Raw genomic sequence first — 19,288 nt, forward strand, 5'->3', positions numbered from 1 at the left:
CCTTATTCCGGTCCGCACTGGCGGGATAAACAGTGTTAACACGATGATTAGGTGCACCGACCTGCGTCCGGGATGCAGACATTACAGAAGCAGTGAAGAACAGCAGTGTCCTTTATGAATGGGTGTATTTTCCATGGCGACGCACACCCAACCGCACCAAGCAGCCCTACAAGAGACACCGCTGTCTCACGTGCACGGTGGGCTCTTAATTAAAGTAAGAAACAAACGGCTGTGAGCGGATGGGAATCACCGACATCGCGCTATTATCACGGTTCGCTTCCCACGTTAACGGTGTCAACACAGTGTTCACTGAAGAAGTGCCAAATATGAACAATTTAAGTTTAAATAAGTTAAAACTAGAACTTACCACTAGAACCAGCCATACTGACGCTTATGATAAAATCCTCATAACTTCATAACTATAGAAAAGGTTTACAAGAGTGGTGGTAGCCTAGTGGGTAACACACTCGCCTATGAACCAGAAAACCCAGGTTCAAATCCCACTTACTACCATTGTGTCCCTGAGCAAGACACTTAGCCCTAAGTTGCTTCAGGGGGGGACTGTCCCTGTTACTACTGATTGTAAGTCACTCTGGATAAGGGTGTCTGGTAAATACTGTAAATGTAAATGTAATGTAAATGTTTACTCCATGTAATGAAAGGAAGGTCAGCTGGAGATGAAAAACTGACCGTAGGATTGCGCAAAGATCGACGTGACTTTACTGATGGTTCTGAAAAATCTGAAGTCATTAATGAATCATTTCTAAATAATGAATCATTTTGTGTTAACAGGCATTACCATCAATCTATTCATTCGTGTCACTTCATGCAATGACACAGTAGCGGCGATTTGTCCATTTTCCTGTGGGGAAGCCGTAAAAAGTCTAGTAGATCACACTTGAAACACGCTGAATAATCCATGTCAGGCTAATTAATGCACTGCGACCTTTGATCAAACATGACATGCTGTAGCAGAACCCCCCCAACACACACACACACACACACACCCACACATACTTTCAGACAAATTCCATCTTTCCCGAAGAAAAGGGCCTTTTCAATCGGGCAATTTGCATTCATATCCTGTTGATGTGGAGCACCTCCCCTGCATTCAGGAGCGAACTCTACAGGATATCAAAGATGAAAGGTTTGGGAATATCAAAGACGTTGCATGTGGCAGATTACAAGCCCCATAATGTATAAGAAGACTATGAAACGGTGCACCACACAACTCTGTAGCATACACAGAATATGATGGCACATCCTGAATTGACTTTAGAGCCGTGGGATGGGGAAGAGAGCTCATCGATTTGTGCAGGTCCAGTTATGTCACTCACTGCATGTGGCTGATTTTGCAGTTAGTGATATGATGACAAATTCAATACTCCAGTCTGCAAACCGGCGGCTTCTGTATATGACACCATACTACGATCGTGCTACACGTGTGCACCTACACACTTATGGGTCTTGCATTTTTTACATTATAGAACAAAAACCGAAGACACAGGAATATGAAAGGACATGTGAGGTAATGGAATAAACAAAAAATGAGCCAAATTCTCTCCAAAGCAGGGAGCCTTTGCTGTTTCACACTTTTGGCTTCTCTCGACCAACTTAAGTTAGACAAGAGAGAACACTTTCCTATCATCCATACATGTTAATGAGCATCTCATGAAGCGGCTTTTGATGATGACAATAGTGAACAAAGCCGTCACGAAGGTAAAACGAGGCGACTATGAAAAAACAGATTCATCAACACACATGTACACACATACATAGTACATTCCTAGAAATGGGGTAAAAATGTTGGTTCACAGGATCGTTTCTGTGTTAATATTTGTTCGGTTGATGATTTGAATGTCATTTCACATTTTTAGATGACTCACAATGCAGTTTCCCTGAATGTCATGCGTCAAATCATCTAGAACGATGACAATATTCTGCATACAAGACATCAACAAAATATTTGTTCTGTGAATCATGCAAAGTCCCAGGGCTGTCAAACGGCACCTACTATATGCCACTGGTACCGGGTTCAGGTACCCGGGTTCAGCATGTGCATCTGAGGACATGATCATTTTCAACCTGTCTCACTCTCTCAACATCTCTCGACATCAACTGATCTCATCCGGATCTGCCCTTAAGTACAGTTTACATAATGCAAAAGAGAAATGTCAATGTGCCATGATCCTGTTATGTAAATGTAGACCTTTACAGAAAACATATTAAAGGTTATAGTTGGTCGTTTGGTCATCAACAGCGAAAAGAAATCCGCATACTAATCACTTTCTGTCCCTTTATTAGACAGTTTGATGTTTAGCAGTGACACTTAGGGTGCTGTGACTTGTCCATGGGGCAGAGTGGAACTAGGTCATTTTTCTATTCTCAATATTTCATGTTCCTCCTCCCACGCGGCGGGGAAGCGATTGCAGAGAGACTCCGGCTCTGAGCTGTGATTGGACCCTGAAGGTGGTACAGTTCATTTCCATGCCGGACAGGGCCAGAATGAATTTGCAATCCAGATGTGTATTTCTGGCCAGAACAGTGATGAGGTTTCACTACCCATGTGGATAAAATGTAGCCAGGACACGAGATAAATCAAGCAGAAAATAATGGCACTTGCAATTTAGGACAGATTTGTTCAAATCTAATGTTCTACAACAAGATAAACTAGTTGGCATGCTTTTCATAGGACGAGAAAGGAGTTGCCATTAAAGGTATATTAGGTGATAACTGTGTAGACACTGTCCTTTGGGGAGATGGAGACAAGTGGTTTTCCACAGACAGTGCAGACGTCCCGGTGGAAGATGGAGAGTGATCTGCTTGATTGCAGCAGTCGCGTAACACTCCAGTTTAATGATTTTCCCGCTTCATGAAGGCCAGGATTAAGTGAAGAGTCTAAGCTTCATACTTCATACATGCTTTCATACAACTTTCCTTTTGAAATGTACTTGAATCGCTGTTTTCCAAATTCAAATCAAATTCAAATTCAAATTTTATTTGTCACATACATAGTCATACACGGTATGATATGCAGTGAAATGCTTTATGCGACTGCTACAGACCACAGTATTGCAGATGTTGCAAGTAAACAATGAACCAATATGCAAATATTGCAAACATAATCAAATATTACACTTTTACACTTTAACATAAAATATGTGTAACTGGTAGGGTGAAGGTGTGCAAATGAGTTAAAGACACTGTTTAAAGAAGAAAGAAAAGAGCCATAAAAAAGAGCAGTAATGTAAAAAGCGCAAAGTGATTATGTGCAAAAGAGTCCGGAGTGATTGGAGGTGAAAGTGAAAGTGCTTGTTCATACTGTCCAAAACACATTCTTGATATAAGGTTCAGTTAATATAATGTAAAATATCTTAACATTTAACATAGTGATATCCGTTAAATGAAATGAAAATGGCCATTTATGAGTGAGAAACTTATATAAAGTAAAGGCCCAAAGTTTGGACACACCTTCTCATTTAATGTGTTTTCATTAGTCAGAAAAAACCCATCATGGTTATCCTGGACCAGCGGGTCACTTTGTGGGGCAAAAATTAAGGGCATCGCTGTTGTTAGTCCTTTTTAACTAGATGCAAGTCTTATTAATGAGTAATTTATGTGCAAGCTAACTGAGCTACCCACGCTGTCCAATTCTATGGATATTTTAATGACTGGAATAAGACAAATTAAGTAATATAACACACATATAAAACAATGAATATCAGCTGTCTATGCATATGTATATGTATATGTAAGGCAATAGTAAGAAAATATAAAAAGTCTTTACAGTAAAAGAATCCCTTGATACAATAATTGCACTAATGCTGCTGGATGACTGCATATAATATCTATCTGTATCTACATGAGTGACATCATAGATATTCACTGTCTCGGGTTTACAACCGTATGGCTGAAGGGTTTTCAACCTTTTCCCAAATTGCACCGACAGTCTGTGAGCCTTGAGATTTTTTTAACAGTCGAAATGAGGCGCACAGTACAAAATGTGCAGAGCAATGTGAAACGTACACTTCAATATCCAGTTTAAATAATTCCACTACTTGCAAACTATACAGTACGCCCTCACATACTTCACTTTTGGGCGATGCAGATCCGAGAAGAGCGTAGAGCACGATCATGCTGTGGCAGCAGTGTGTATATATTTGCAACGTACTGAGCATATGGCACATTAACCCTATACAAACCCATATACAGCGCAGCCTCCCTAAAAAATATAATGCACATCACATGTGAGCAAAACCGCTGTAATTAACGTGTTACAATATGATCACCATGGCGGTGCAAATGTGGCGAGGGTTTCTAATGGTGTGAATCTTGTGGGGTTCTTGCCTCTCGGTTCCCCACTTTCCACCCAGATAACATGCAAGGCATGGTGGTAGTGGTAATCGGATTCTAACATAACGGCAGATTGACGTTCACGCCATAATAAATACTGTGGTGAATATCTTAAATGTGCATGTACTATTTTTAGGCCAAACCGCCCACCTCTGAGTAGATGCATCATCTTTAACAAACCAGAAGAATTCTTATCCTCATCAGGGCCCGAGTGACACACTGCCCGGGCTAAAACGGGACTTTTACAGAGCAACACAAATGGCCGCTGCCGGGGTTCGGCCTCCAATTTCAACAAAGAGGCTGTTGACAGGCCTCTCTCTGTCTCCCAGATGAGGCGGAGTTCGCCAGGCCAGCGGCTTGTGAACCCGTCAAAAAAAAAAAAAACGCTCGGGTCGGGTCCAGCTTATGTAAAGGCCTGGAAAAATGTCAGAGGTGGACTTAGAAAGGGAGGGGAGGTCCTTCTCCTAATGATAATTCCGACATCACACGTGCCCAACCCATAAAAAACATCACATGGCCACACCAGGTGCCATACGCCATACTTAATACAACGAGGGAGAATTGAGAAAAGGCGGCGCTTAATGAATGATGATAGAGGACTATGGACCACAAGATTCTAGATTTGTTTCCCGGCTGGCTTGTGCTTTGGTGCTCATAGCCAGAGGTGGCCAAGTGGGTAAGGAAGGTGACCCGTAATCGGAAGGTTGCCGAACCCCGAACCACCGAGGTGCCATCGAGCAAGGCGCCGTCCCCACACGCTGCTCCCCGGGTGCCTGTCATGGCTGCCCGCTGCTCACCAAGGGTGACGGTTAAAAGCAGAGGACACATTTCGTTGAGTCACCGTGCGCTGTGCTGCAGCATTTCACAATGACAATCACTTCACTTTCACTGATAATATCTGTAAATCTATCAGATCAGAAGTGTCATAAAATGTCAGCAAGCAAAAAAAAAATGCTCTGTTATATTTTTAAGGCTCAGTTCAGTCGGCTGAGCAGATGGAACTGTCAGACTCGGACAGAACCAGTTATCCTATTTCTCTCGTCCTTCCAAACATCTTATTAATCCCGGTGACAGAAGCAGGTTAATTCACTGCATAACATCAGGGGTGGTGGGAGGCGGGATTCGTGGCTGAAAATATCACATCCCTCCATCTGCAGGTCTCTGTGGCCGATGCGGTAACGCACGGGCCTTTCTAGCCCAGGCTGGTGGACCTTGCTGCCGTGCAACAGGTAACGCCGCCGGCTCGGCACCTTCGCCCATCCCGATGCCGGAATCCTACTTCCGAACCCCAGCGATCCTGGGAGAGACATGTGTGTATTTCACGCCAGGCCGGTGGATCCGGATGGCAGGAGGCGTGGACGGATGTGGAGACACACACCTCATCACCGCACTCTCAGAATCAGACAGGAACATACTGGCCACCAAAGTTGCAATTTGACTTTTTGTTTTTTAAGGACAAAAAAAAAAAGACTCTTGGTTTTGTTACAGTTGAACTTCAAGCTGCACCACGAAAAATCTGAAGTGAAAATAAGTACAAATTTTTAGGACGAACCGATATGCCGCTGGGCTAAAAATGTGAGCTAAAGGGGAACCGGCGCATTGTGACAAAAAAAAAGAGAGAGAGAAAAGCAACCTTTAAAAAAAAATCATTACTTTGCTAATGGTTCTCTGCATTTTCCATGTAAATCTCGCCGCCACGCACCTGTCTCACGAACAAAAGCCGACCACGTTCTGCCACTCTGTCGAAATGGCCTTTATTAGTGAAATGCTCGTACGAGTCCTAACTGTGGAGAATAATAATAATACTACTACTACTAATAATAATTAAAAACCCCGGTATTGCCGGCGGCTGGCGATCCCTACTTTATGACACTTCACTGGACATTCCCACAATCTCCATCTCGGACAAAAGCGCTCGGCACTCTCACCTTCGACACCCAGCACGGCAGGCAACATCCACAAAAAGCACAGGACGTCCATGACTGCGGGAGGAAATCGGCGTTTTATCGAGAGTCCGTCCCGTCCGCCATCCGAGCAGGCGCGGCTACAGCGGCGCGCTCCGTGGGATGGACGCGGCTACGGCGGCCAAGTTCGGACCGAACCACACAAATCAGACGCGGGGGGGAAGGAGGGAGAGCCGGGGGAGAGGCTGACAGACGGACGATGCTGATGATGCTGATGATGCTGATGATGGCGGTGAAGATTGAAACCTGTGATTTCGTGTGTATGTGCGTATCATTTTATTATTACTGTCCCAACTTTTACACATTGCGTATATTGCACAAATACCAAATGCAGCGCATCTGTAACTTAATAAAAAAACCAAAATGAAAACTCGATCTGGGTTTCCGAAGTGAACGTTGTTGTTCGGAGGAGAAAGAATGAGTGCGCATGCGCGCTCCTGAGCGGCGCCCGGCGGCCTTTCAATCATATCAACTCTCGGCACGTGGGACCGGACCTGGAGGACGTCGCTGGAACCCGCGCGCCGAGAACAATGGCCGGGCGTCGCGTCAGCAGCGCCATCTTCAGTGCGAGGACGGAAGCGAAGCAGGTGATCGCCGTGAAGGCTCAGGCGGGCTCTTCACAAGGGAGCTACACGTGACCCTTGACCCCGACGTGGGAGCATCCACTCGGCCCTGCTGACCTTTAACACATCCCCCAAGCCTGGAGTGTTCCGGTCTTCCACTGTTGACACGACACGAGACGGAGAGTTTCCAGCTTTTAGTCGGTGTCATACAAAATTAGCTTTCACTTTTACGGTTATTATTTATCGTTTTAATGGCTTTGTTTACTAAACCCACACTTTCTGACTGTGACTTGGTTATATCTCCTCAAAATCTATCAAACAGAAAACATTATGATGCACTCGCTGTAAAAATGAACACGTTGAATAGATTTTTTTTTAGAACACATTGCAGTGTGCAGTTCTGCGGTGTGCATGGCAGACGAGGAATGCTGGGTAGAGAGGGAGAGAGAGAGGAAATAGAGCGGAAGATTATGGAACTGACATAAAGGAATCTCTGATAATTCAGCCTCAAGATGAGTGAGGTCTGAAAAATGGCAGACTGGAGGATCCAGGGGTCGTTCCCATGGAAACCTTTGCCCAGGGAGATCGGCGACCCTCCTGTTTGCACATGCGGGCGGAGCACAGATTGTAGGTCACATATGGCACCAACAGCCCAATCAGGTCTAATCCGTCTTGACTTGTGGGTCATGAATTGAACCATGAAACTGGTTTATGTTCTGGCTGCTGTAACTGACAACGAATGTATGTGCCTCCAAAGGCATTTAAAAATGTACATGTACATAATTATTAGTTCGAAAATCCATAACAGGTATGACAAATTAATATACACGTCTTTTTTGTTTTTATTGAGTTAAGTGTGTATCTGGGAATCCCAGAGCAGTACTTGTACACGTATGCTGTTTAATGCAGAAGTCAAATTATCCGACATGGCAACAAAAATCACTGTGCACAAAATCACTCTGCGCTTTTTACCTTACTGCTCTTTTTTTTTTTTTTATGGCTATTTTTCTCTTTTCTTTAAACATTGTCTGTAACCCATTTGCACACCTTCACCCTACCAGTTACACATATTTTATGTTAAAGACGTAAAAGTGTAATATTTGGTTATGTTTGCAATATTTGCATATTGGTTCATTGTTATTTGCAACATCTGCAATACTGTGGTCTGTAGCAGTATTATGACCGTGTATGACTGTGTATGTGACAAATAAAATTTTTATTTGAATTTGAACATACAGTGCGTCACATTTTCAGACTTATTCCAAAATGGAATTTTTTCACAGAATTCTACCTAAAACATACCTCAAGTAAACCTTTTTGGGGTTGCTGTGTGAAGAATTCTGAGAATCCATTTAATCCATTTTGGAACAAGGCTGTTAAATAACGAAATGTGGGAAAAGTGATGGGCTGTGAATACATTATGTGCTCCCAGAGTTTTGGGATATTCCATGTCCATGTTGTTTCATCAGCCGCCATGACGGCGTCCTCTGCAGCTTCCCATCAGAATGGATGTTCACCAACGGGAGCATCTGTTCATGGGACATTCATCTCATGGGGCTGCTGACAGATTATCTGCCCAGACCGCTTATGTATGGAGAATAATTTTTTTTTTTTGTACTATTAACAATAACAACAACAACAGCTTAATGTTATTATTATTATTATTATTATTATAGATGTTCTGCAATAGAAATGTGCTGAAATTAAACCACTGACATACATATTGTGTAAAAATAACAAAATCTTCCACCTCTGAACAGTGAAGCGATCATAACGCAGGTTGATACGTGGCTGAGTTTTGGAACGCTGCTGTCCTAAATTGAAAAAATTGACCTTGCGCTCGGAGGTGACAGGAGTTCAGCCCTTTGAGACAGATCTGGGGCTGGGCAACGTTGTCTCCAGAGACGCCCACGACGCCTGCAGGACAAGCACATTTTTCATGAGTAATTTAATATCTAGATCACAGCCATGGCCTGCTCTGGATAACAGCGTGTGAAGGGACGAGGGGAGGGGGGGGTGTACTGGGTGGTAGAATGCAGACAGAAGGTGGAACACCTCCTGAGCCGTTGGAATGTCAGACGGGTGACAGGACAGTCTGGAACCCTTCTGTTCCCACAGTGGTTCTGCCCCAGTGCTTGGGCAGGAGGACCTTGCAGAAAACTGCAGCGAGTCGTGACATCTAATGACATCTAACATTTGAACGGAATCGAATTCAGTCATTTTTATGTGTAATTTAGTGTGCATGACTGACATGACACGATGGTGAGACGTCAGAACAGGAGGAGGAAAACTTTGAGTCTACTGCCCCCTACTGGTGCGTTATACAGGTACAGCCTGTATAACGCGTCCTTTACAACTCAAGATGTTTAAATTGTGTCATCTGTAATTAGTTAGGAAAGAATTGTCCTGCAATGTTGTCACTGTGGTAGATGTGAATGTTTTACTGTGGCAATTTTTTTTACTTTTTTTTTTTACACGGGAAGGGGGCAGCCTGAACATTTTTTTACAACTATAAAATTATTTATAGGGAAAAATACATTACTCACCCTTTGGTATCATAAAAATCTTTCTGTCATTGTAGGAGCCACTTCTGACCTGCAGCTTTCAAACAAATTAATTTTTATAATGTGAAAGTGTGAAGGCAAAACGTCTTGTTATTAGGGTTAATCTATTTTAATGTAAAAGACACACTTATTCAAAGCAACTGAATGCCACTGTTATCAAGAATAAATATTGAAATGAGAAGCATTCATTTTGGACTCAATATTTCTCAATGTTTCATGAACGTTGTTTCTCTAAGTGTCATAATGCTCATTCCAGGGTCTATTTTTAGAGAAAAACATTACAGCCTGAATTACAGACAAACTGAACAAAGCAAGTACATCTTTTTAAAGATTATGAATCGGGAGCCCTTGGAATTAGGGGAGCACACGCTCAGATTATGACGTGCCGAGCCGCCGTTGGCGGAGTGGAAAAAGAAATGCCATTTGTGAGGTCACTGCTGGGATTAAGCCATGGCAGAGTGGAGGGTTATGGCTGTCTCTCTTTAGCTTTAGGGGGCTTCTCTTTATCAACCTGAAATCAGCTTTCTGAGAGCCATCAGTTTGCTGGAAATGCAGATGAGAAAGTATTTGGGATGTTGACTGGTTGGTGAATTGTCTCCCACATACTTGGTAAGCTACATCTATCTATCTAGCTAGCTAGAAAAAATATTTATCTGTCTATTCATTTTTATTATTTTTATTTTGCCAGTTGAAACCATGATAGTGAAGTGGACAATGTTGGGAATGGTCTTCTTCATGCTGCTCTCTGCCATTATGACTGGATGTTTTATATGGCAGTACACTTTGCCAAAGATGGGCAGTGGTAAGGTCTATTTAATTATAGAGAATTTCAATAAGACAAAGTCATTATTATGTGAATGTCAGATACAGATTTGGATAATAGCCTCCTGATAGGGAAAATAAAAAATATACAATGTCACTTCATTTTTATTTTTGACTTTGTGATCTCCTTAAACGTAATTGATCGTTTGCAGGCAGTGGTCTGGGATTACACAATGCTGCCTGACCGCTTACTGTGAGAGTAAAGGCTGATTAGCATTGCAGAGTAGACACAAAAATCCTTACTGTAAATTAAAAGGTGGGAAAGTTCGCTCCTGTGTGTCCTTAGAAGGTGATAAGGGTGTTGTGCTGTTTGCTGGATAAAGTGGACATTCATGCTAACCTTTTGTTGTTACAATAAGAGCTGTGAAGTCTGCTTGGACTTGTAGGGGTAGTGTGAACATGATAGTTCAACATGTCTAGCTCATAAAAATTTTAATTTTACTGTGCTGCATTAGGTAGATTAGGTAAAAACAGTTTTATAATCCAATAATGATTGTCACTGTGATACACTGCAGCACAGCACACAGTGACACAACGAAATGCGTCCTCAGCACACGGTGACACAAAGTAATGCGTCCTCTGCAGTGAGCAGCCATGACAGGCGCCGGGGGAGCAGTGTGTGGGGACGCCGCTTTGCTCAGTGGCACCTCAGTGGAACTTTTGGCAGATCGGGATTCGAACCGACAACCTTCTGATAACAGGGCCGCTTCCTTAACCGCAAGGCCCCTTGTGACAATGGTCACATGCAAGGATCTCTAAGGACAAATAATAGTGCTGATTTTATTGTAAACTTGTATATAGGACATAAATAAAGAAGATTTAGTCTCTGTCTTTTCCTGTAGAAGAAGTGGCAGCTCCTGATGTGAAGGCAGAAGAGATGTGTCCACGCTTCCCTGAACCAGTTCCTCTGCAGCACCCTATTCCTTTTCTGAAGGAGGCCTTAGAAAACGTATGGCTCTGTTCCACGGTTTGAAGTCAAACACCACAGCATAACTGTAAAATAAATGCTGTGCAAAAAATGTTTGTAGAATATGCAGAATATAATGTAATCTTTATTCTTGAACACGTCTTCCAGGTGGATATCCTCCTTAGACAAAGTGTCCATGCCACTCTACTGCCAGCCATATCCGCCATTGTTCTCTTCAATGACTCTGTGTTGTGGAACGGACACTTTGGCAGAAGGAATGGGAGCGATCCAACATCCCCTCCACCTAATGAGTACACAGTTTACAGGTCAAACCATTTTATCCTTCATACTTAAGCAAACCGGCATGTTAATCAGATATTTTTACAAATGCCATATTATTCTATTCTATTTATTACGCTATTTGCCCTTTTTACAGAATTGCCAGTGTGTCTAAGATATTCCCCACTCTCATGCTCTATAAGCTGTGGGAGGACGGGCTTGTGGGCTCCCTGGATGACCCTCTGGATAAATATGTGCAAAATTTTACCATAAAGAACCCTCTGGGAAAAGAGCCGGAACTCAAGCCTGCCTCTGATGGAACGGTGTCAGATCCTGTGTATGGGCCGAGCCGCTCATCTGCCGTCACCCTGCGTAGGATGGCCAGTCAGCTGTCTGGTATGAAAAGCTAGATACAATTTTACATGCTTTTCAAACTCCGGCTTAGGCATTTTTCACTCATTGTATTTGTGTTAAAACCAAAGGAGCATAAATTGCCAAAAATAGTCATAAATATTAAAAATAGTTAATGCAGCTTTAATGGATAAATTTCTTTTAACAGGCACACAAGAACTAAAATGGTGGACATTTTTCAAAAATAAAAAACGATTGGTTATATGTGATTTTGTTATGTCATAAATACAGTTAACAAGAAGGTGTCAAGAGTGAGCAAACCTAAATTTAGGGTCTGAAACTGGACAGGAATTTGAAAAAAGTACCAATTGGTTTATATAACATGTATTACATAGTGAAATGAGTCTGTGTGCAGAAAAAGACTGAAGAGGTTTTACACACATACAAAAAAAAAACGCTGGCTTGAGCAGAAGCTATTTCTAGCTTGTAGTTTGTTGAACTGTATTTCAGATGGCCTACATCGACAGGGGTCACTAATCAGGCCGTGGGTGGGGATTTAGCTGTGACAATGTTATGCCAGGCTTTGTGTTTGTAGTTCAGGCTCACTGGCAGAACATGACATGCCTGTAACATCTTGCTCTTTGTAATGAAGTTTGTCTCTTAATGTTCATTTGGTTTTGCTTTTTATGAAAATCTATCATTTATTGCAGTTCGTGTTGATAAAAACAAACAATAACCTAAACAAGAATATTGGGTGAAATTTAAGGAATTTCAGTTTCGTGTAGCTGTCAGATTTTGCCTTCATAAGATGTCTTTGAAGGCAATTGGAATTCCAATTTAGATTTAAATTCTAAAAATAAAACCATGCCACCTGTTTAAATCTACATTTTTTTCCCCTCGATTTAAGATCATGTGACAGCAAGGGGTACTGACTCTCATCATAAAATCTGCAGGACTGCCGAGACGACTGAGATCCACCTCGCTGCTGTGGAGAGGCTCGACCCAGGCTGCTCTTAACCTGCTGGCAGACGATGTCTTGGTAGCAGATCCTGGTACAAAGTAAGCATGGCCCTCTTTTTCTTTATATTTAATATATTGCATAGTGGTTGTATATTTCAATTGCACTTGACCTCCAGTTAGTAAGGTTGCCACACACTGTACCTGAAAGTGTTTTTAGAACATCTTAGAACAACTTGGAACTATGAGATTTTCCATTTGATGTGTCCCACAATATATTTTTACAGATGTCACTACAGCAACTTGGCCTTCTCTCTGCTTGGCCATGTCCTGGCAGAGAAGCTGGTGGGAACCACATATCAGCAGTGGGTTTCTAAGAACATCCTGGAGAAGCTGGGGATGGAAGACACTGGCTTTGACATCACCCCAGAGGTAGAGGCTCAGATGGCAGTGGGTGTGTATGCCAACGGTGAGCCTGTTCCCCTTTACGACCTTGGCTGGTACCAGCCATCGGGTCAGATGTTCTCCACAGCTGCAGACATGGCGAAACTCACCATGGTGCTACTGGGGTCCTATCGCCGACGGCTGCTGAAAGCCGACACTCTCAAGATGATGCTAACGCCGATGTTCCACTGTGACAAAAGCTACTTTGCCAACCAGACGGGCACTCCGTGGGAGGTGAACGAGCAGCTTGGCTATGACATTGTGCAGAAGGACGGCGAACTAGACGGTTACGCCGCCACTTTTTCTCTGGTGCCACGGTTAAAGCTCGGCATGGTCATCCTTATGGCAGGAAACAGACCTACAGTCGAGAACCTGGTGGCCAAGATTTTTAGCTATCTGATCCCCGCCATGGAGAGTGCCTTCAGGGATTCCCCTCGTGTCCTCACCCCTCCACCCAATCCTGCACCATACGTGGGGTACTACACCTACAACAACATGACATTTTATGAGATCAAATCCGGACCAGACAGGATTCTAGTCTTGCAGCAGCTCGGGCAGCAGGTGGACACTATGGTACCTGATCAGTACAGAACTTTAAAGCTGGACTATCTGGAAGAGCGAGTTTTCAGGGTGGCTTTTGATAAGGAGTATCCCTGCGTTCTGAAGGTGAACTTTGCCTCAGTCTCGCTGGAGTCTCAGGACGGGCAGCTCTTTAATTTCTACCCCTTTAACAGGAAGGGTCTTTCTCCTGGCTTTGATGCACCTGGACTCAACACATACAGAGTTGCTCGAATTCCTCGTAAACCTGCTTTCACCACTTTTCAAGTCCCCGTCTAGAACATATATACGTTAATGTGGAAATTCGTACAAGTATCGCATTGAACGTGAAAGAGGCTGTAATTTGTGGCATTACTGATGAGGTAAAAAGACAATTCAATTGTTAAACCGTATTCATTATTATCTTATATGTACTTTGCCACATGCGCTGCAATAAAAGGTGAATTATTTCATGCAAATTGTAAGGCAACACTTCTTTAAACTGAATGAGGGTGGGAAATCAGGCACAAGGTTTTAAACTTTGCACTGACATAACATGAAAGACTGTACTTACAATCAAATAGTATTCAAAAAAATTCTTCATGTTTATGTATAAAAGGTCATTATTACATATATTTTTACTAACTTTATTTTTTTTTCTAATAATCAAACCGTGGATGGACTCCGTGAGAAAGTAGCTCACCTACTGGATTTGGAACTAAAGCGTTCCCTTAACCTTTGAAGAATTAGTAAGTCTTGCCAAGACTAATTTAGAGGCCTTGATCAATTTCCCCTTTTGTAATCCGTTAACCTATTTACATCCCATTACCCTGCCTGACCTGTACACACTCATGTAGCAAGTGCTGGGTATGTTACGTGCAACTGGATGAGGAGGTCAACTTGGAAATGGAAACGTAACTCAGTTCAAAAGAGCTTTGGTATTTGGGTTAACTATGTGAGAGAAGATGTCATATGGATGGCATATGGGGTGTGTGAGCTTAACAGTTTACACCGAATGTCTGAAAATGATCAATCAAGATAAGCGTTTGTCTTACTGGCAATGAAAAGAACACAGCGGACATAGCCATTGATTCATACAGAAGGTATCTTTGGAGAAGACCTAACCCAGCATGAAAATTCTTGCGTGTGTTGCTGACAACTCTTTGTAAAATAACCGATGCTGTTCGTAGTATGTGGAAGTGTTGCTTTGTGTGTGTGTGTGTGTGTGTGTGTGTTAAATGTGTCCTTTCTGCACTTAAAACTGCTGCTTGTTATAACTGAGGGAAATGTCTTGTTCACTCAGAGATGCAATGAATTTGGAGAAAGCATCAGGAGAGCTATTTCTAATGCACCTCCATCAGAAAGCAGATATGCAAAGTGCCTAATCTACAAAAAGCATGAATGGTGACTAATAAAAAAAGGAATAACAACAATGTGAAAAGAGTCAAATTGGTAGTTTCCCAGGGTGGGGTTTGGGTTATGTCCTGATCAACTCTCACAATGCGTATTTAATATATTTTTTTTCCATTTGTGTCTATGTCAACATATTTTTTAGTTTCTGAGGTTGAATGAAACAAGGATTAGAAATATTCAGCCTTTTGACTTAAAAGGCTTCAGGAGTAAACAGGAGTAAAACTGCTGCATTCTTTGGCCACAGGGAAAATGGCTGTCTTGAGTATACATGTGAAGTCTAAAGGTATGTTTGGCTGTCCCTTTGATCTTCTTTCTTTGAAGAATACGAGTAGACTAAGTGATGGGTCTTTCAACATCAGAATGAGATCAGGTTTCCAACCCAGTCACACAGAGTAGCCGTCGACTCAAAAATCATTACAATAATCCTGTAAATGCAACTTCAGGCACAAACAAGTGACGTTTGTGTTTCTGTTCTTCCCCTTAAGAAAACGAAACGTTGTGTGTGTCTGTGTGCATGGAGTCGGGGCCAATGAATAAACTCTATAATGTAACCATTACGAGGGTAAAAAAAATTTGACTTCACTTCGTGTGGGAACATGACCGATTCTCTTTTCTGTGTAGAGTAGTACCTGTAGATGACACTAGATGTCACTGCTCTGTAACGTTTCTAAAACGTTTCTACACCTTTTTCTCTCATTCGCATGTGTTGGTATTCGTTGTCTTTGTTGCGAAAACTAAAGAAAATGTAACATAGCTCATGAATAATATTGTACAAATGTGCTAAATATTATTTAAAACGAATCTCCTCCGAGGCCGTGCGCTGCTATTGGCTGCTGAGCGACTGAGCCGAGAGCTTCCGAAGTTCTCCGACTTTAGCCGAGGGGCTCTGTCCTGTCGGACTGCTTGCGGCGTCCGCAGCGCCATGTTGAGCGAAATCTCACTACTCCGTGCAAAGGGGCTTGGAAAATAGCGCTCGGGAACACGACTAACGCCGGTTCGCAGAGAGGAGGCCGACCTACTGCCCTGTGGAGGGGAAGCAGACTGGGTCGTCGTCGGGAACCCCGGCCGGGGAGGGGGAACAGCCCCCCGAGCCTTCAGATATGAAAATAAAGCAGGGTGAGCGCTGAGCGCAAGCGGCTTCACGGGCTCGGCGCCGGCGCAGCTGCCGGGATACGTTTTAAAGCTCCGGAGCAGCCAGCTTTGCGTGTTTATTCTGTACATATTTTATTTTCGGACGCCTCGCCATGAGTTTGCCGCCGAAAGCGGTCCCGAAATCCGCGGCCGCAGGAAGTGGAGCGGGAGCCGGGCCGCCTCCCTCCGGTCAGCTCCGGGCTGCCCTGGCCCCCGTTCCGATCCCGGGGCCCCCGCTCGCCCAGCAGCCACCTGCGGTCCCATCGGCACAGTATCCTTCTCCGAGCGAGCCGGGCCGAGGCAGGAGCCTTCCGGTGCGTTTGTACCGTGCTCCGTTACCGCGTGTGAACGCTGACCGGTCACGGATTTTACAAGAGAGCCGGCCGGCCGTCTGTATCAGGTTAAAACCAAACCCGCCTTCCCCGCCGTCACTTTACAGCCGACGCTGTGTCGAGGTGTCACCCTCGTTGTCATCACGCGTTTGCTTTTCTGCAGTCGTGTACGAATGTGCACGCTTGTCTTTTGATAAAAAAAAACTCCCGTCACACGACAAGCGATAAGTAAAACGTGACGTTTTGGCGGCACGGTGCGTGTCGTTCGCCTACACGACGACACAACCTCACGGATCTACTCTTTAAAAAGGTCCTATTGTTAATTCGATGCTATTTGTTCGGGACGACTCGTAAAATTCTCAGCGAGGGGAGCTTTCGGCACAACACCGGTTAGCTTCCAAATTAGCGCATCTTTCACGCCGCGCAGCAACACCCACGTTCCGTGTCAGCTTTCCTCTGTGCACACCTGGATTTTTTTACACCGTGTCCCTTCCTTTAATGGCACAATTGGACATTTTGACATTCGTTGTAGTTTTATTTGGGGAGGGTTAGTTTCGGCTAGTTTCGACGCCTAGCTGCTAGCCAGGCCGCTCGTAATACTTTCACTTTCTTCCGCTGCATATTTACGACCAGACAGTGTGCGGTGTAGAATGTAGTTATGTGTGATCTAAGCAAAGGTTCGTGTACCGTGGACACGGGGGGCTGGGTGTCGTCCCCTTTCTAAGCTCGGGTAGCTGTTAGCTAGCCGCGGCAGGGCCGGGGAGAGATGAACACGCCGACCAAAAGATCCGCTCCATTGGCTGCCGGCGCACATTTCGTTGTTGTTGTTGTTGTTGTCATGTGTTTGCAGGCCATGGCGCCTTTACAGCGCCGCCCGAGGCCTGTTGTCGGCTTCTCGTAATCTGCCGCCGCCACCGGCGTCACGTGGGCCCGCCTGCTCGTGCACGCGCAGCGCGCGCGCCCGCGCGTTCTCGCACAGAGCTGGAAATTGGGATTGTAAAGGGATGTTAAATCTCGGATATGTCAGTGTCACGGCACAAACTCAGATTTCACATTAAATATATGGTCTTATGCGCTGCGCTGTCTGTGTGACTTGAGAACTGAGAGCTTGCACAAAGTGCATTGTGAAAGTCCCTATCAAAAAAAAACACAGTTCTGTCATTTTAGTAATATGACTGCAGGTCTAGAGGTCACCCACTTCTACTGCTCTTGCCATTACTTGTGGCTGTCTCAAGCTAATTTGCTGCTGCTGTTGGCATTGCACCGATCGCAGTCGCTGTCTGGTTGTGCAATTGCTGTGTTCGCGATTTTGCTCCGCAAGGAGCAAACTGAGCAAATTTGTTCCGATGTGAGTTTGCAGTTGAGGTTACAGTGGCAGAAGGGTGATAAATCTGCTCATAGTCGCAATAAAAATGCACTTTTAGTGAACTTCCTCGCATATTCTATAATGGCAAATTTTTATTAAGCATGGCCAACAAACCCTTCTTGATTGTAGGATGAATGCTGGTGATTTGTTTTGTGAATGCATGCAACAGTACTGCAGTGTTCAGTGTAATTAGCTTTCATTTGGGCAGCTTTGTAGTAATGCTGGGCGCAGTTGTGTGGGAGGTAGTGTTCGTAGAAGACTGGAATCTTCAATGAGGTTTTTCCGACTGCCGTTTTTAGACAATGAAGGATGCTAGCAGATTGTCATCTCTCCTTTCTGTACTCTGCAGTGACTAAACTCAGAGAGTGTGTGTTTGTCCTTTTATCTCATTAGAAATCGCAGGGTATTCCCCCAGCACCCTTTCGGTTAGAGTGTGCTTGCCATCTGATTCTTCCTGTTGGCAGCACAGACGTGCTTAGGTTTTTTTTCTCACACTCATGTACAGCAGGGGTCCTTTCAGAGCCCCTTTTTCCAGAATAAAGAATAATATTTGTCTTTTTGTTAAAGTGCATTGCTAGCTTTTTATGAGTTATTGCATTTGGCTGGGGTGTATTGATTTTATATTTATGTATGCTTTATGTAGATCTTTTTTTTTTTTCTTTCTGTTTCTTACTTTTGACTGTTGTTACAGTGGCAGTGAACAAGTGTTTAACCGGAACTATAGCGTAGGCACAGCAGACATGGCATACCTCCAGAGACGCAACTGTGTGTGCAGCAGCAGTAAATGGTTGTTCCTACAGATACACGGCAGTTCACTGCGTAGTTCAGCAAGACCTGGTTGCAGTTGCCCGTTTGTGTTCAGGCAGCAACTCCCCACTTTCAAACACATTAGAATGAGCTCAATAGTATTACTGTACTCTGCAGACTAAATAACCGTCTGCAGATAGCATCCACATGTTCACTAATAAAAATAAATAGCAAGTTCTTGGGCAAAGTAAGTAATTATAGGATTAGGTTAGTAGATCTATTTATTCATTTTGTAAAGGCTATTGCTGAATGAACTGAAACTGTCGTTTTCTGTAGAAAAATAAAACAAAGAATGAAGACTCTCCTCTGAGACCAAAGAAAGCTTTGCCCCTCGTAACAATGGCATGGCTGTGACGATGCAGACTGCTAGCGCTCAGCTGGAGATGGGAGACGTGTCTCCATTCCTCAGCCTTCCATGGGCCCTCGTCTGGCACTTTCCTGGACACTGGCAATAAAATTCTAAGTCACAATTTACAGGATTACTTGACTCTGCATCCA

General features: G+C 43.7%; 3 protein-coding genes across 9 annotated transcripts in view; 2 read left to right on the forward strand and 1 right to left on the reverse strand.

Annotated features, from left to right (window-relative positions):
* ephb2a (eph receptor B2a) overlaps nucleotides 1–6,461 on the reverse strand; it is a 41,648-nt gene extending 35,187 nt beyond the window's left edge. For both annotated transcript variants that reach the window (XM_028992496.1, XM_028992495.1), the window contains exon 1: nucleotides 6,282–6,461. In XM_028992496.1, coding sequence (XP_028848329.1) covers nucleotides 6,282–6,333 — 52 coding nt within the window. In that variant the 5' untranslated portion in view covers nucleotides 6,334–6,461. The remainder of the gene's footprint in view (nucleotides 1–6,281) is intronic.
* Nucleotides 6,462–9,886: 3,425 nt separating this feature from the next.
* Nucleotides 9,887–14,214, forward strand: lactbl1a (lactamase, beta-like 1a). Of its 2 annotated transcripts, XM_028994068.1 has the most exons (7): nucleotides 9,887–10,053; nucleotides 10,133–10,246; nucleotides 11,109–11,215; nucleotides 11,342–11,499; nucleotides 11,610–11,848; nucleotides 12,757–12,862; nucleotides 13,048–14,214. In XM_028994068.1, exons 2-7 carry the CDS (start codon nucleotides 10,141–10,143, stop codon nucleotides 14,039–14,041), a joined length of 1,710 nt encoding a protein of 569 aa, XP_028849901.1. In that variant the 5' UTR covers nucleotides 9,887–10,053; nucleotides 10,133–10,140; the 3' UTR covers nucleotides 14,042–14,214. The 2 variants fall into 2 exon arrangements, with proteins under 2 accessions (XP_028849901.1, XP_028849904.1); XM_028994071.1 differs by lacking the exon at nucleotides 10,133–10,246.
* A 1,824-nt stretch (nucleotides 14,215–16,038) lies between these two features.
* eif4g3b (eukaryotic translation initiation factor 4 gamma, 3b) overlaps nucleotides 16,039–19,288 on the forward strand; it is a 28,895-nt gene continuing 25,645 nt past the window's right edge. For all 5 annotated transcript variants that reach the window (XM_028993645.1, XM_028993647.1, XM_028993648.1 and 2 more), the window contains exon 1: nucleotides 16,039–16,556. In XM_028993645.1, coding sequence (XP_028849478.1) covers nucleotides 16,399–16,556 — 158 coding nt within the window. In that variant the 5' untranslated portion in view covers nucleotides 16,039–16,398. The remainder of the gene's footprint in view (nucleotides 16,557–19,288) is intronic.

Source organism: Denticeps clupeoides, chromosome 10 (genome assembly GCF_900700375.1).
Source record: "Denticeps clupeoides chromosome 10, fDenClu1.1, whole genome shotgun sequence".
Classification (NCBI taxonomy): Eukaryota; Metazoa; Chordata; class Actinopteri; order Clupeiformes; family Denticipitidae; genus Denticeps; species Denticeps clupeoides.